This window comes from Ruditapes philippinarum, unplaced genomic scaffold (genome assembly GCF_026571515.1).
Source record: "Ruditapes philippinarum isolate M1 unplaced genomic scaffold, ASM2657151v2 ctg2594_1_1_1_1, whole genome shotgun sequence".
Classification (NCBI taxonomy): domain Eukaryota; kingdom Metazoa; phylum Mollusca; class Bivalvia; order Venerida; family Veneridae; genus Ruditapes; species Ruditapes philippinarum.
Window position 1 is genome coordinate 172,644 of NW_026851694.1, and position 17,333 is coordinate 189,976.

Below are 17,333 nucleotides of genomic sequence, written 5' to 3' on the forward strand. Positions count from 1 at the left end.
AAATGAATCCGAACACCAATATCTTCAATTCAGCCGTTAAGATGAACAGACGTTTAAAGTGTTGTTTACATGACATCACAATGTAGCGCCAAACAGCATGTGTAAAAACAATCAAATCAAAAACTATATCAGTGTCGCAAACGAGTTAAATTTCACATTTATTTCACTATTAATACTTTATATTGAAAAATATAGAGTGAAATAAAAATAAACAAAGTTTTATCAACTTTTTAAAATTTGTTGTTCTCAAAATGTTTCTACACACGGTAGACTTAACAACAGTTTTTTTCAACCCGCTGGAACAGCCTTTAAAGAACGTTTCTATTGGAAACTTTGAGGCGAAAACAAATTTAACCACCAAAAATAAAGTCCAACTATATAAAAATTACTTTTTTTTTTGGGCGTGTTAAAAATGGAAAAAAGAATTTTTCTAGAGTGCATTTTTTTTTAATAATGCAGGGTTTTTTCTTTTCAATTGCTTGTTAAATTAAATCACTCAGGCCTTTTGGCCCTTTGGCGTTTAAAATTAACTACAAAATTTGAACTAAAATTCGTGAAATTATTCTACAAAAATTTGCACTCAGAATTGATATCTATTTCCTAAATAGATAACAATTTTAAGTGAATTTTTGTGAATTAATATAAGTTGCAAGAACTTGTGTCACAATCGAGCTAAAATAAATATGTTTAAACCAAACTGTATACATTTATATTTTCAGGTAATTATACACCTGTGGATTTAAACATGCCAAAACAGATACCAAAACGAGCGTCTAATCAGTGGGACTATGCTAAAGATGCCCCACTGACATGTCTGGGTAAATTCCAGGCATTTGTTACAGGTATGTTGATAAATTAAACACCTCAAAGTTCCATATTCTTTTTTCCTTTTTTTCCGGGTGGGGGGATTACCTCTGTGCTTTATTTCAGGTACAAATAGGCACCTGAGTAGTTACACTGACATACCATAAGCTAATTGGTTAGCTTTCTCACATGAAAGAATTCGAAAACGCTAGCAAGGCTCGCATCTACAGCGGTGAAAAGGCAAGTGGTTGGGAGTGAACAAACTTAACCACTCAGCCCGGACAACTCCCAAAAAGTTTTTGTATAGATTAATTGATTGAGTTAGTTAGCTTTTTGACACAAAATGGATCATTTATTAAACCCATAACAGGTGGATTTTTTTAATTCAGAAATTTTCCCTTCTTAAAAATTGGAAATGTCATTAGTTTAAAGTTGTTTGGTATTTTGATATAAAAAAATTTCCCAGGGGCCCAACAATGAATAAAACCCTGGTCAGACACAGGGATATGCCGTCCTGTCAGCTAAATAGGTTGAGCGTTTGATGTGAATAAAAGGTGACCTAAATTTTAAATTCCGGAAGTGCAGCTTCACTTTTTGTTGGTGATTCATCATGAAATCCTTTCTTTAGTCATTCGCTCATGGTACCTCCTGTCCTTGCAGGTACGGAAAGTATTCACGTTCCTTGTTGAAATAAAGGCCAACTAGTACTTTGGTAATGCTTTGCTTAACAGTCTGCCTGGAACGTTGCCGGTGGAAATTGTACTCTGGTTAAGTCAATGTGGCTAACTTGCCGTGATAGGAGTAAAAACTACCAACACCACCACCAGGGTTAACGATTAAATAGGCCTTGCAGAATTTTAAAATCAAAATTTAAAACCACCAAAGATTCAAACTATTTATTACTTGTTTTTATTTGTTTCCCTGTGACAGGTGAAAGCTTTAAAGACAAAAAGGGTGTTAGTATTTCATCATGTCTATGCCCGCCCCATCATTTAGATGTGTACAAACAGTCACTGAGATTCTAAGAAGTGAGTAAATTTAAAATACATCTACTGCCATATTGAACACACCTGCAGATGTTTTCTAATTCAAAAATTTCATCAAAATTCCACATTTAAATTTGGTGAATTCTGCTTTTATTAAACTTGGTTTACTATGGTGGCATGCCTTTCGGGTTTGCACTTAACAGTACCATTCATTTTAAACAGGTTCAATCAAACTGAGCCTGCAACATTTGAACATGAAACAGGCTCAATCAAAACTTGGCGTGAAACATTTTTTAATTTTGCCATTTTGGACTTTCGATTTGGGATTCCTATTGTTTCTATTTTACCTTATACTAAATGTTTATCTAATTTCTTTTTTTATTTCACTCTTGGGATTCCTAATCCATACCTATTCATGCTAATATTACTTTAAGCTTTGATCAAAGGTTTTGTGTAATTAAGTTTAATACATTGAAGATATAAGAAAAGTATTGACAACAAAACACTCGTTTGAATGTTGGAACCAGGATTATTTTAGTTAAAATGCGAATAAATCTTAATATCTCTAAAGGTATGGGACAACAAAATATTCCTATAAGAGTGGAACCAGGCATATTTGAATGGCTAGGCTGGGTACCAGTTAGGATTACCTAGGTTTTTTCACACCAACAGAATTGAAAGGACACGGGGTATAACGTGGACGTTAACTATCAAACCAGTTATCACAACAGCCAAGTTTGACATGGAGGAGGATATTCAAGATTATTATTCAAACGATCAGGAGAAACTTCGAAAAGAATACTCGCCAAACAATCAACATGAAGGTAGTGATGTATCATACATTATTCTTTAATACACAATCTGTTCATTTTGAGTTATTTAAATTGGTGAAAACCAAAAAAATACAGTTTCTTTACGTTTAGTTCAGGACTAGCAAAATCTGGTTTTGACTTACTTGTCCAATGTTACCTAAATCATATATTTACTTTGCTGTATGATATCTATTGAATATGTATGTTGATTTTTCAGGTGGAAATGTATTAATGTTGGGACATGCAGGCTCAGTGGAGGTCTGTGTTAGACAACTTGTTGGCAAGAGTCCAAGAAGTACGCAAGATTTTCGCGAAAATTTTTGCCCAAAAGTTCCGTACTGTGGACTTATAGTTTGTCAGGAAGACCCACAAACGAGAAAATGGTCGGTGATAGACACTCCTATATTACCGTTTACGCATGGACAGAATAAAAAAAGTCGTAGTGAAAGAACTTCTCTATCCTTCCTAGTTATAACTACAGTGCTTTCATTGTTGTTACCGAAAACCTTTTTTAGCTGTTACAAAAAAAAACTTTGATCTATTATGATCGCCTATGTCGTCGCTGTTGATATCATGAAAAGCTGTAATGTTGCCCAATATTCAAATATTTTAAATGGTATCAACAGGATTAGCCTGTCTCTTTTAAAAAAAAGGCAAGCAAATATAGTCCATGTGTCGCCCTTTTCTTTCCCGCAAAAAAACTTTGTTGTAGCCCCCTTTCTTACACAATTTTTAAAGGTATCAACATGAAACTGAAAATTTAATAATCATATATCTAGAAAAAGTTGTTTATGACCCAGAATATTTATGGGAAAAATTTTTTTTACGGTAAATGACAAGAAATTAAAAACTCTTGCAGTGCCCCTTTTTAAAGGATTTTAGCTGGGAAATTTATTTCAATGCCCAAATTTTCCCCCTGCTTTTATTTTACGTGTTTTAAAGGGAGGTGCCCAAAAAAGAAAATTGTTTTTGATTTTTACTTTAAATTTCTCCCGTTCTGCTGTTGAAATTGTTATGCAGGGTAAAAATATTTGTATATTTATATTCGAACTCTGTATTATGGACGCATCTCTTGTTACTGATGTATTCCGAATATTTTGTAAAATGTGCAGTCATGCATATGTTCAAATGAAAACATCTTTGCAAAAAAGCAATGTTTTCATTAAAATATAAATTATTATTAAAGTACATCAATGAAATTAAATGCAGGCACATATAAAACAATAAGTATGTCGATAATTCGGAGTTCCAGTTGCATATTTAGGGTTTGATGCAAAATAGTCCTATTTTACATGATATACAAGAAGGAGTTACACACATTTTGCATCAAACCTTGAGTTATGAAATAAAGGCCATGAAGCACTCTATTTTAAGATTTTAAGCTACCCCCTTAGTGGATAGTGGAGATTTTTTGTCATTGAGTCCTCTCCATTTTTGAAATCAGTTAAAGCTTTGATGTTGCTCAACTTTTTGTTCAAGTTTATTTCTCAAACACTTTCAGAGGTATTCACTTACAGCTTATTTATGATCATTTGCTTACATGCAGGATTGACTGCAAAAAATTTCAGTAAATTTATTAAATAAAAAAAAGGAAATTAAAAAAAATTTTGCGGTTTAACCCCCAATTTTAAAATATAAATTTTGCTTCATTTTTTGAAAATTTTTTTAAAAAATTTTTTGATCTGACATGTTTTTTCAGTGATTTTTGTTTGTGCTTTTAAGCATAAAACGAGTATAGAAAACATGTTTTTTTTTAAAGTTTAAAAATATATAATTACTAATCTTTGTTGTTGAAGTATTTCATCGCACATTTAAGTTAAAAATAGAAATTTTAAAACCTTTTTTGCTGCAAAACCCCCAGTTTCTTGCCAAAAATTTAAATTTAAAAATTAAAAAAAGTGTTTTTTAAACAGCAAAAACCTTGTATGATTTTTCAAAATGTTTTTTAAGGCATTAAAAAACCACAAAATCCTTAAGGGTTTTGACCGGAATATGGCCCAAAAACCCCGGGTTTTTTATTTGAAGCTTAAGATAAAGTTGAAAGAAGGGAAATGAGGCAAAAATTTTCTAAAAAAACATTTTGGGGGTTAAAAATACATTTATTTAAATATGCAAAATTTTTTGAAAATCAAAATTCTAAAATATTCAGTGCTTTTTCTTTGTTTTACGGTATTTAACTCTTTAAGCAAGAAGGGAAAAATTTTTGGTATTTTCAAGGAAAAACATTAAATTTTATCAAAATCAATTTTTAAAGGTCAAAACCAAAATCATTGGTTGGGGCCCTTTTTTAAAAAAAGAATGTCATAAATTTTAAACCAATAAATAGTTTACACTTTGAGTTTTTCATGTTTCAAAAGATTACTTAATGTGATAGCTCAATTTTAAAAGCTCCTTTTGGAGGTTTGCAGTTTTAAAGTTGGGGGGAAAAATTTATGTGAAATATACAAACCCTTAAAAATTTTTATCATTGGGTTCATTGGGACAGCACCTTTTTATAAAACATACGTCAAACATGACCATTGGCTTTTAATGGCTTGTTCATTGTTTCCAGTTTGAAATTTGTGATATGTTTTGGTCATCTACATTCCATTATGTTACTTGCTGTTAGATTGTTTAACTCTTACCACGCTATTAAAATATTTTAAATGGGCTTGTTCATCTTTCAATCTGGACAGAAGGCTCGGATGAGCTGGCTGATCTTGGTCTGCACAGGTTGCATTGGTCGAACCTCTTGCAGCTTGCTGGCTAATAGTGAAAGTTTAAGTTCCAACATGATGTCAAAGACATGTTGACAAGATTATAATTTGATACAATATGACCAATGGACAAGAGTAAGTTTTTAAGAGCGTGCTGTCTGATGGACAAGAGTGAGTTTTCAAGAGCTTGCTTGTCTTAATGACAGCTCTTGTTGGTATTACAATTGCTTGTAAAGGATACATACATTATCATTTTACTGTGGTCAATGTCATTTTATTTTGGTGAGACCTTTTGTGCAAACATGACCTGACATTTTTATTCAGAAATTTTTATTGAACAATTTTTTTTATACACCTTGTTTTTTTTTCATTTTAATATAAAAAACTTTGTTTTATGATTATTTTGTATTTTGTAGATTCTTGCTTGACCCAAATGTGGCCTTTGCTTCCTGCCTATTTATTGTGTTCACTTTGTCCATGTTGTCTAATAGTATGCAAATTATGTATGTTAATTGATTGTTGATGTTGGTCTTGAATTGTTTTTCAAAAGAAACGCAAAATATTGAACAAATTTATGACTGATCTTGAAATGTGAAGTACATGTATCTATCATATTTTATGATCGGTATTATTCAATGTATATTTGGAGGAAATAAGATTTACAAATGTTGTAAGAAAAAAGGAGTAAGAAATTGAGCTCAGAAAATGTTTAAATATATGTCCGAAGAAGAAAATCCTCATAAACTTTCATCAATATAGTTTGATCAAATGCTCATGATATTTTGTTAAAGAATTGTTGATGTGTACTTTATTACCATTATAATTAATTACAGATATTTTGATAATTACATTTACAATGATTATTGTAAAACACATTTTAGTAGTAATATTGTCTACCCATAAGATATAATGGCTTTTCTGGCCTTTTATTTATGTATTAGGAACTATATGTCACAGATCATGTTTATGTTTCTCATGTCAAAAAGTTGGGGCATAAATGCCAAATTGACACACTTTATAACATTTCGTAGATATTTCTTTGCGAAAGAACAAGATAATGCTCAAATATTTTCTTTTGTGATATTTTTTTTATATTAAGGAGTTTTATTTGATATAAATATGTATATTTCTAACTGATTGTAAGACATTTTAGCTTTATAGATAGAATTAAGGTATTTTAGCTTTTTGTTAATGGGTAAATTTACACGTGCATTCAAATGGGATGCACATGTGAAACCCATGATGATTTGGTATTTTAGTTGACAATTTGGTGTAGAAAATAGAGGATATTGAATGAGTGTAGATTTAATTAATTTATTTACAAAAAGTTATTACAAATGAATTGCCCAAGAGCATATTTTACAAAAAGTTATACACATGAAGTTCTTAGAGCATATCAAGTACCAAAGAGCATATTTTACAAGGAGTTATTACACATAAAGTGCCGAGATCAAATATACAATAAGTTATTGCACATCAAGTACCCAAGAGCTTATTTACAAATAGTTATAACACATTGATGCCCAAGAGCATTTTTATAAACAGTTATCACACATGAAGTGCCCAAAAGCATGTTTACAAAAATTTATTATTTTACTTATCAAGTGCCCAGGAGCATTTTATTACACATAAAGTGCCGAAGAGCATATTAACAGAAAGTTATTAGTACATGAAGTGCCCAAGAGCATACATACATATGTATTTACAAATAGTTATTACAAAATAACATAGATGAAGACTTTATGTAGATAATGAACTTACACTTAAGTATTGTTATTTTTGTGTTATATACATAGTTTTGTATATTCTAGAGATAATTATTAGCCCTATTTATGTATTTAAGATAGTTAACTTAAACCATTCCATAATGGCAACACAGCTCACAGTGATATATGTTAGTTTAAATTTTAATTTTCTAGGTGATAAAACAACAAAAAATGTTTTGGATGTTTTTTTTTTAATTTTGCCAGTACAAGATAAGCATGTTAACAATTTTGGTATTTTCTTACTATGTATATATCTATATAAAGATGTAAAGATGTTTAAATATATCCAGTTATAGATTTCTTGTACAGTTACTATAAATGTTAACAAATTTTGCAACATCTGCAAAATATTTCATATATAATATATTATTATTCAGATATAATCAGTAAGTGAAATGACATATGTATTTCACTTTCTAAATATACAATGTAGTAACAAAATCCAGGGGAAGTTCCTGAATCAATGTTATTAATATTAATTTAAATGTTGGCTATCATGTTACTATTTATAAAGTTATTTTGATAGCATTAAACCAGGAAAAATTTGTTATTAACTAAAGACTGAATATTCTGTGAAAGTGATGTAAAATATTTTTTTACACCAAAATGCCATCTTTTTGTCTTCAGTGCATCACAAATAGATATCCTTACATGTTCATTATTCGAATTAAAGTACGTAAATTTATTGTGATTGGTTAATTAACCCTTAAATACTCTAAATATCTCGTACATTTTCAATCTGGAAAAGACCATTCATCAAGTTGAGGGAGAATTAAAAAAATAAGTATTAACAGAAAAGCATGCACTGACCGTGTAAAGGTGCAGGCTGATCTTGGTCACCACTGGTCCAATGGGTAAAATCTGTTTGAGCTTCAGAAACTTTTCTCATTTAATTGGGAAATGGCCTTATCCTCTTGATTTTGGGAAAAAAATGTTAAAATAGCAATTTTGGGAAGTAAAAAAGCTAGTGTAAGTAGTATATGGGCCGGTTTGGACACAAGACTGCGCATGCGATGATGTCATTCTAAAAATATAACGATAATGTCATTCTAAATAGAGAATCCAATATGGCGCCGCGCATGCACAGTCTTGGGGCCAAACCGACCCATATACTACTAGTGTAAGTTATGATTTTTGGTAAAACTGCATGATTTCAAAGATAATTTCAGTTGAAAAGAGGTCTTTAAATTATAGAAGAAAAAAATCACTGAGTTTATAGGTTTAAGGTTTAACATCATACAGATAATTTCTTCAATATCATCTTAACGTTATACATGTTTTTCCAAAATTTACATGCCCAGTTTTGAATTTGGAACAGTTTATTGATTATGTTATGTGGTCGAACTGTATTGTTGTACATGCTTGCTTGACTTTAAACTGATGTTATACTCAATTTCATGATTGATAAAAGGCGTGTTTTTGTATAATACATTTTTTTCGCTCACAATTATTTTAGTATGTAAATTAACTATAGCATATTCATAAAGACAGGGCTGCTGGCAGCCTTCATTTACCTTGTATACATGCATTTATGATATGTTTAAACATATTTGTGGTCCTTTTTCAGCCTTTTACTTGTAAAGTTCTGTGTCCTGTTTAACAACCCTCTTGTTCTGCTTAAATCATATAATGGATTTGTCATGCTTTGAATTTGAAACTGTCCATTATTAATATTAGGGATTTTGATATTGAAATTTTTGATAAATAAAGCAGCAGGTAGTACAGAGCGTGGTCAGACTGCTTAGGTACAATGTATCATTTTATATAGGCTGAAATCTGACCTGATTTTATATTACTGGCAAAAGTCTGTTATCATCAGCACTAGCTTTCAAACATTTTTAAATGTTGTTAAAACTAAAAAAAATGAAGTTATTGCATCAGTTTGTTAGTTAAGGTAACTGTCATTAAATAGAGAAGCATTTAAAAATGTAAAATTTGAATTTTGTTATTAGATCAATGGGGACACTTAAAAAAAAAGCCAAAATATATATAAGAAATATACTCAGATATGACAAAGCTATTTAAGAAATATTTTCAGAATAATTTTAAAATTGTATTTTTATGCTATTTTAGCCCAATTTGAGTGAAAAACATTTCTATGCGTCTCAATATTGGATCATTTTCACAATTACAATTAATAAATTAAATAATTATTCTTGCAAAACAGTGAGCTAATGATATGAACTTTTGCAGACGAGTTATTGGTCTAGACCTACATTAAATGGAACATTAATCTCAAAAATTATTTCTTGTACCGTCTGTCAAAAAACCTCGGTGGAGTCCCTTTAAATTATATAAATAAAGATTTTATTAAGACATATTTAAGGGAAACATAGTTATGCTCAGTAAAAGTTACCCATAGATATGTTTGTGAAGTCTATTGTTTATTTGTTGGGTAGAAATTTATGTTATTGGTCAGTACAGGTCTATTATCATTGTAAACATCTCTTACAAGATTTGTTTAAGTTATAAATATTTCCCAGTTATAGAATTATTTTTCTCCCTGTTGTGTTTTTCTCTCCTATATGTTTATTGACTACGTATGTCTCTGTACTGACCTTTAACCATAACCTTATTAGTTTAAACAGAAACTATTTTAGTTTGGATGTGCAAAATTATATAATTATGCTTATAGACATGTTCTAAAAGTCAACCCCATCCCGCCCACCGCTTAGCTATAATGGAGAGCATCGGATAAGTAATCCAGGGGTCACTGGTTTGATCGTGAGTATTTGTGAAAATTGATCTTGTACATTGTGTGTAATGGTCATTTGTCTCTCACCGTTGATTCAGAAATTAAGTGGAATTAGTATTCGGACACTTTATAAATGATAATGCGGGTAAGATATGCAAGGAAAGCCTGAAAGTTAGATTGTCCACAGAGATATGACCAATATTATCTGTTAAAATTGGTGTAAACCCCAGAACAACATACAAACTTGAACCAACCAGTACTAAGCAATCAGTATAACGTTTCTTCCTCAAGGGAACAACAGATTGCCGAAACAACACGGCGAGCAATCCTTAGATTACTAGTCTGATGCTTAAATCACTCGGACAGAGGAAAATGATATTACCGGTTATATACCCAGAAAAGCCTGTAAGGTGGATTGTCCACAGAGATATGACAAAAAATATCTGTTAAAAATGCTGTAAAAACCAAAACAACATACAAACTGGAACCAACCAGTACTCAAGCAATCAGTATAAAGTTTCTTGCTCAAGGGAACAACAGCTTGCCGAAACCACACGGCCAACAATCCCTCGATTACTAGTCTGAGGCTTAAATCATATTTTATTCATTCCATAAGTAAAATTTTTAAATTTTCATACTTGGACACAAAATACCTTAAAATGACAGATTCATTTTGACTTATTGAGAAACAAATTTGACAGCTTCATTTTGACTAATTCAAATTCAAATTTGACACCTTTATGTCCTTAACATTCAAGGTCATACATGTATTATTAAATTTCAGATATATTTATGTGAACTTTATTCAGTATCTTAACAAATTAAATTTATACTTTGTCACAAGATGTCTCAAGTAAAAACCTTTGACCCTTAAATTACATGACCTTTCAAAGACAGATGTTCAGAATAAAGAAATTCAACTAGCAAATTGTTATTTGTTAACTTTTATTTTATTTTTTTCCAAAAAGTTACTTTAGATTTTTTTCTTACCTGTATAGGGTATAGAACCATTTGTGTTTTACAAGCATATCTTGTGTTATTTTGTGACTTTGCTGTAAAACTGTATAATTGGTAAGTTGATAAACTGTATTCATGTTTTTTATGTATGAATTAATAAAGTGAACAAATGTTTCATTTTTGTTTTTATGCTAACGTATGTTCCAAGCTAAAAAAATTGAGATTTTTTTCTATTTTGTGTTTGATTTAACTGTTCAGTGGTAAGACATTTAATGCACAATCCAATGGTAACATTAAATATAAAAATAATCCAATTTCCATTAATCTCAAAACACAAAGTTAACTTTACCAAAATACCTACTGCAAAATCATATTTGTGGTTTACATGGATAGGTCAATCCATGCATTTAAGATCCAACAAAATTTCACTTGTCAGCTGTAAGATTATTTTGTATCCCACTATTTTCAGTTCACCTTTTGGAAACCTGGTGAGTCCATGAATTTAAGAACACGTGAAAATCATCTTTGTGACAAAACCATGAAATTGCATGCCTATGAAATTTAGTGAATGTACAGTATATCAAAATTGTGTATGGAGGTTCCAAAAAGGTGCTGTAAAAGGCACTTGAAGAAACACGGGCCAAGGGGCCTATATACAGGTGAGCGATTCAGGGCCATCATTGCCCTCTTGTTCACTTAAACCTTTTCATTTCTTAAGGTATCAACTTCAAACTTTAAATATATGTTCCTTATTATCAGCCCCATCTTATGTGTTAATGTTCAGAACTCTTGCACAAATATTACAAGAATAATCTCCCCTTGAACTTAGAATTTTCCTTTAAAATATAATTTTTTACTCTACCTTTTTCATTTCTTAAGGTATCAACTTCAAACTTCAAATATATGTTCCTTATCATCAACCACATCTTTTGAGATAAGGTCCATAACTCTAGCACTAATATTTTCAGATTTATCTCCCCTTGAACTAAGAATTTTCCTTAAAAATATTACTTTTTACTGTTTCTTTATTTCTAAAGGGATCAACTTTATACTTCAAATATATGCTCTTATCATAAACCACATCTTATGTGACAAGATTCATAACTCTAGCACTAATATTGCAAGAATTATCTCTCCATTAACATGGATTCTTTCCTTGAAAAATGCTATTGTTTACCATTACTTCTTTAGTTTTAAAGATATCTACATCAAACTTCAAATACATATTCCTTATAATCAACCAGATCTTATGTGACAAGGTTCATATCTCTTGAAGGGGCTCCTCAGTTTTATATTAAAGTATATACAAAAATCTTAAAAAAATCTTCTTGTCAAAATCCACAAGAGCCTTGCTATTTGGTACGTAAAATGATCTAGTGGTCCTCTACAAGATTGTTCAAATAATGCCCCTAGGATGATAATGGGCCAAGGGGGCTTATGGATTTCTAGCTCACCAATGTCAAAGAGTAACATTTTAGGTGAGCTTTTGTGGTCGTCCGTCGTCTGTTTCGTCTGTTTTACTGTTTCAATGCATAAAGTTATATTGTAAGTGACTTGTATTTAGTTTCAAATGACAACCAAATAATGGTGATAATTAAACCTGGTTTTCATGGCGTTGCCATGTTTTTTGTTATTCATTATTGCTCCATGTTCTTTTCTTTTTAACAGATTTATCTTTCAGATATCTTTGTCACCCAGACTGTATTCAAATAAACAGTGTAATTTCAAGTCTTCGTATAAATAAAACAATTCTTCATTTACTTGTAGTCTTTGTTATTCTCTTACAGTTTTACACATTGGCCACAATATTTTGTGAGATGCATTTTTGCGATGTTATTGACGCTTTTAAACCAATTCTAATAGATATTAATTTTATCAACATATATATCTCAAAAAGTCATATAGGTTCAAAAAAATAAGTCACCCGGTCAGATCTTGGGGGGAAAGCTTTGTAAAACAGAAATCACCTTTTACCCAGTTCATTTGAAACAAAGAATGTTTGTCTTCACAAACTGTAAATATACACCAAGTTTCAGGTGAGCGACCCAGGGCCCAATGACCCTCTTGTTTTATTTTTTATGCTATTTTAGAATCAGTAGCAATTATTTCTAATAAGAATCACATTTTGCAAACTTGGTTATCACTTGTTCAAAGTAATTTTGCACTGGTTCATACAATATCACTTTTCCACCCTGAATGTAAAGTTGTTTTATTAAATACTGAATACATTTCATCAAAACAACCTTTTGCTTTTTTCCTCTATTTAGTTTAAGTTACAATTTTTCCTATTTCTGTTCGAGAGTAAGATAATTCAACCTGAAATGTTAACTTTTTGGTCGATTTGACTAGTATACCTATGTAATCTTAGATAAATATTGACCGTAGGTGTCATACAGACATGTTAATACATGTATATCTATGTCGCAGTCCAAAAGATAAGGGGGTTTCTGATGGACGCTGTGGGTTAAAGTACTTGGGACCTGGACAGAGGGTCTGTAAATACACAAATGATGCGCTTTCAAATAACTTTAATAGCAATCAAAAATCGCGGCTCTCGCCATCAAAATCTTTCAAAATAGTGCAAAATACAAAATATCAATGAAAATGATGAATGACAAAATGGAAAGAATGAATTAGAGCATCAAAACAATCTACCAATTTACCTGTAAATACACAAATGATGCGCTTTCAAATAACTTTAATAGCAATCAAAAATCGCGGCTCTCGCCATCAAAATCTTTCAAAATAGTGCAAAATACAAAATATCAATGAAAATGATGAATGGCAAAATGGAAAGAATGAATTAGAGCATCAAAACAATCTACCAATTTACCTGTAAATACACAAATGATGCGCTTTCAAATAACTTTAACAGCAATCAAAAATCGCGGCTCTCGCCATCAAAATCTTTCAAAATAGTGCGCATGCGTAGTGTAGTGAATCAATGAAGTAGAAAGTATATGATCAATATGGGGATGAATGAAAAGTATGATGAAAATTAAAGCTATAGGACATTTAATAGGACAAGCAATAACACATACAAACATGTACCGTACTACGTATATGAACCTGTGACATCTAAATACTGCGATTATGTAATTATCTAATTTTTAAGATACCGGTATGCACTTGGGACATTTGTGAAAGGTTCTTATCATTTTTACTTTGAAGAAATAAACAAAAAACAATCAGTGTTGGGAAACTAAAACTTAAGGGAGGCAAGTTGAAGTTGAGCTGGACTTGTCTTTTTACAAGTTTATTTGAGAAATTTGTTTCTCTATAATCACTGAAAAACAGTTGTAATCACTGAAAAACAGTTGTTCCTGGTGAGCGATTCAGGGCTATCTTGGCTTTCTTGTATGAACTTAACTTTATGCATTCTGGGGTTAAGGCAATGGCGAAAGAGGATTTATCAATAGAATTTTATTTTTTTCACGCACAGAAGTATAAAAAAGCCATTAAATGAAAATGAATATTACACTAGTGTAACGACAATTTAACATGACATATTGTGTTATTCAAACATCAAAATAGGCTAAATATTAAAATTACACTATACATGCATCAATGAAAAGAATGACCTTTTTACTGTATATCATTCTTTTTTTGGGTTTGTAATAAATAACAATCAATCAATTGTATTCAACTTGCTAATTGAAACAATATTCATAATGCTCGCCAAATACTCTCATGATATTTCTTGTAATATAACAAAAACATTTAAACCAGATGCATTCAAAAATGGGAACTCCAAAAGAAATTATTACCTATAATAAATAAGACATGTTATACTCCTTGCATACATTTTGAGAGTAAGGCATATATAAAAAATGTTTATTTTTCTTTTCTGAATCATTTGTTTTACTGATTAGATGTCATACACTTCAATGTTGTTATCTGAAAGTCTAAATATACACATCTTTGTCATTTGTTGATTACAACAAACTGATGTAATGCCCTTTTTTCTGCTATCATCTTTTATAACCTCTCCTATCAGCGCACCATCACATGTAAACTGTAAAACATTATTGGATTTGAATCCAGATACCAGCACACTTCCTGCTTTAGTAAGATAACAACAGTTAGCCCCCTTTAATTGTTCATCATCATAAAATGATGTAATTACCTGACCATTGTTGTCCAGTACTATCAGTCCATTAAAGTAGTCAGCAACATAAATCCTAGTAGCATCCTTACTGACAGCTAGACTAAATATTTTAGAAAACAACTTATGTCCTGATTGATCCTTACTAAACTGATTGAGTTTCCTACCAGACAATGTATACATATAAACTGATGTGTATAAATCTGAAATATATAAGTTATTGTTTGCATATGCAACACCGACACATGTAAAATCAGTGTTTATCTTGTTTGTTGTTCTCATTTTTCTCTCAAGAGAAATGAAATGAACTCCCTGTTGTGATATCAAAGTTACTGCTACTTGTGTGTTACTGATCATACACACTTGCCATGGCTTTCCAGGTAGATCACAGTAGTCTGTGACAGTATAGTTATAACTGTGTAAACGTTTAAGCTCGCTGTTGTAGTTATCTGCTAGAAGTATTGTACCATCATCCATACAGCAGGCACTGGTGACATAACAATCGTTTTTATCTGACTTAACTTTAACATTATATGATTGATTTCCTTTAATCTGAAATAAATTGACAGCAGTCTTTGTAGGTTTCTCTGATAGTGTGCCTAGGGTCTTCTTTTGTTCTAACTGTGTAAGAATTGTTCTGTCAGGTTGAAACTCTATGTCTTCTACTGTACTTTTTATTTTGGCATGCTCCATATATTTGTTGGCAACATTTGCAGCATCTTCTCCCATCTTCACATAAACAAACACTTCAGAATGATTTGTGTTTGTAGATGCTAACTTATCATTAGCTGATTTAATCCTGGACTTGTTTGCTTGTAGCTGTTTTAAACTGTCTTCGATTTTGTCTTCAAGACATTTGACTCTACTTTCTATCTCATCAATAGAACTTTTCTCCAGCTTGTCAAGTTGGCCATTGATTTCTTGTCGGAATTTTCTGATATCAGCCAGAAACTCTGCTTTCCTCTTTAACAGCCTTTGTTTATCTTGTTTAAATCTATCAGCTTGTTTTTCAAGGGTCTTGGCTATTTCCTTGAGTTTTGTTTGAATGTCTCTCGATTCAACTTGGTAAGTATTGTTTTGGATAAATTCTGGTATGTAGAATGTATCCTTACATAATCTGAAAAATAAGTTCAGACAGTTTATGAGGCTATGAGGTGATGGATGTTAATATATTATTTACTGTTATATATTGAAAATTGAATATTATGTAAAATGCCTTACTAAACATTCCATATACTTTTTACTCAAAAATATCTTTGTTTAAATACTATAGTTTACCTGTGATCAACTGCCATACATGTAGAACAGCCAACATTATCATGGTTCTGACAGTACATATCAATGTGTTTATGACTGTGTCTGTCACATCTCTCTGCTGGTGCCCTCGACAGACCTTTACTGGTTCCTGACTTAACTTGAGATTTATCCAACACCTTGTGACCAGCTAATACAGGCACTTTACTGTGAACTTTGACACAACTAACACAGAAATAATCGTTACAATCAACACAGTATTTTTCACCTTCAGTGTTTCTGCCTTCATTTCTACACATTGAACATAATACATCAAATATTTCATCCGAAAGAATATCCGTATCAATTTGTCGACCTGTAGCCATTTTGTCTTTTTCCCAACTAGGTTTTTAGTTGATCTTTTTACATTGTAAAATCGATAAAAATGGTCTCTATTTCTTTCACAGTTATTTTAAATTTTAAACATTGATGTACTCTATAATAGTGATAACTGTAAGCCTTAAGTATCTTCTACATTGTACCTCTGGGAAAATATCAATTTCTACATTATAATTTTTTCATTGATATAAATCCTCTCCTTTCGCTAAATAATGTTAAAATGATTTGACCAACTTTGAGTTAAATTTATCAAAGGAACCTTTATGCCTCTTTGCACAAGTCTAACTTTATCTGTGTAATATGATCTACCCAATACTTAATTATTAAACTTTAAGGTATATAAAGACTATTTACATAGGGCTGGTTTAACATTATGGTACAGAAATCAATATAACCCGGTAGACGATATCTAACCTTAGATAATGAAATGAATAAAAAAATAACGAACTTTATCTTGGCATAGCAACAGTTGTGTATAGTCTGATTTTATTGACCTGTCAATTATGAATACATTAAAGCACTCATTTAAATATTCGATCCCACTTCGGTTGTGTCCGTTTATTTACGAGAATTAATATGGGGAATATATAAATAAGGTTTGGAAATATGGCTTCTCGTAACATCCGTAATAGCGCAGTCGGTTAAGTGATTACCTAATGCATGACAAGTCCATGGTTCGATGCCTTCTTCTGACATTCTTTTTAGACTTATTCTTTCTTAATTTTTAAGTTTATTTTAATGAAAATGGCCAAGCGCTTGCTAAATTGTCTACACGGATAAGAAACAACTAAATTACACTGAATTGTCACATTTTGTAAAGTATTTACGGCACTGAAATTACATTTATTGATTTAAATCCGAATGAATTTTCAGTATTAAT

General features: G+C 31.1%; 2 protein-coding genes across 2 annotated transcripts in view; one reads left to right on the forward strand and one right to left on the reverse strand.

Moving 5' to 3' along the window:
• Window positions 1-17,333, forward strand: part of LOC132737056 (ecdysteroid-phosphate phosphatase-like) — a 61,776-nt gene that overhangs the window by 19,449 nt on the left and 24,994 nt on the right. The window lies entirely within an intron of this gene.
• On the reverse strand, window positions 13,228-16,660 carry LOC132737104 (uncharacterized). The gene is made up of 2 exons (XM_060724343.1): window positions 16,100-16,660; window positions 13,228-15,938 (listed from the first exon to the last, which is right to left on the reverse strand). The coding sequence occupies exons 1-2, from the start codon at window positions 16,438-16,440 to the stop codon at window positions 14,585-14,587; spliced, it is 1,695 nt and encodes a 564-aa protein (XP_060580326.1). The 5' UTR covers window positions 16,441-16,660; the 3' UTR covers window positions 13,228-14,584.

Bases quoted from the DNA above. Each gene is read 5' to 3' on its own strand.
- LOC132737104 (XM_060724343.1), bottom strand. From the start codon at position 16,440: ATGGCTACAGGTCGACAAATTGATACGGATATTCTTTCGGATGAAATA. The intron at 15,939-16,099 runs GTAAACTATAGT...CTTATTTTTCAG, and splicing joins TGTATGGCAGTTGATCACAG to ATTATGTAAGGATACATTCT.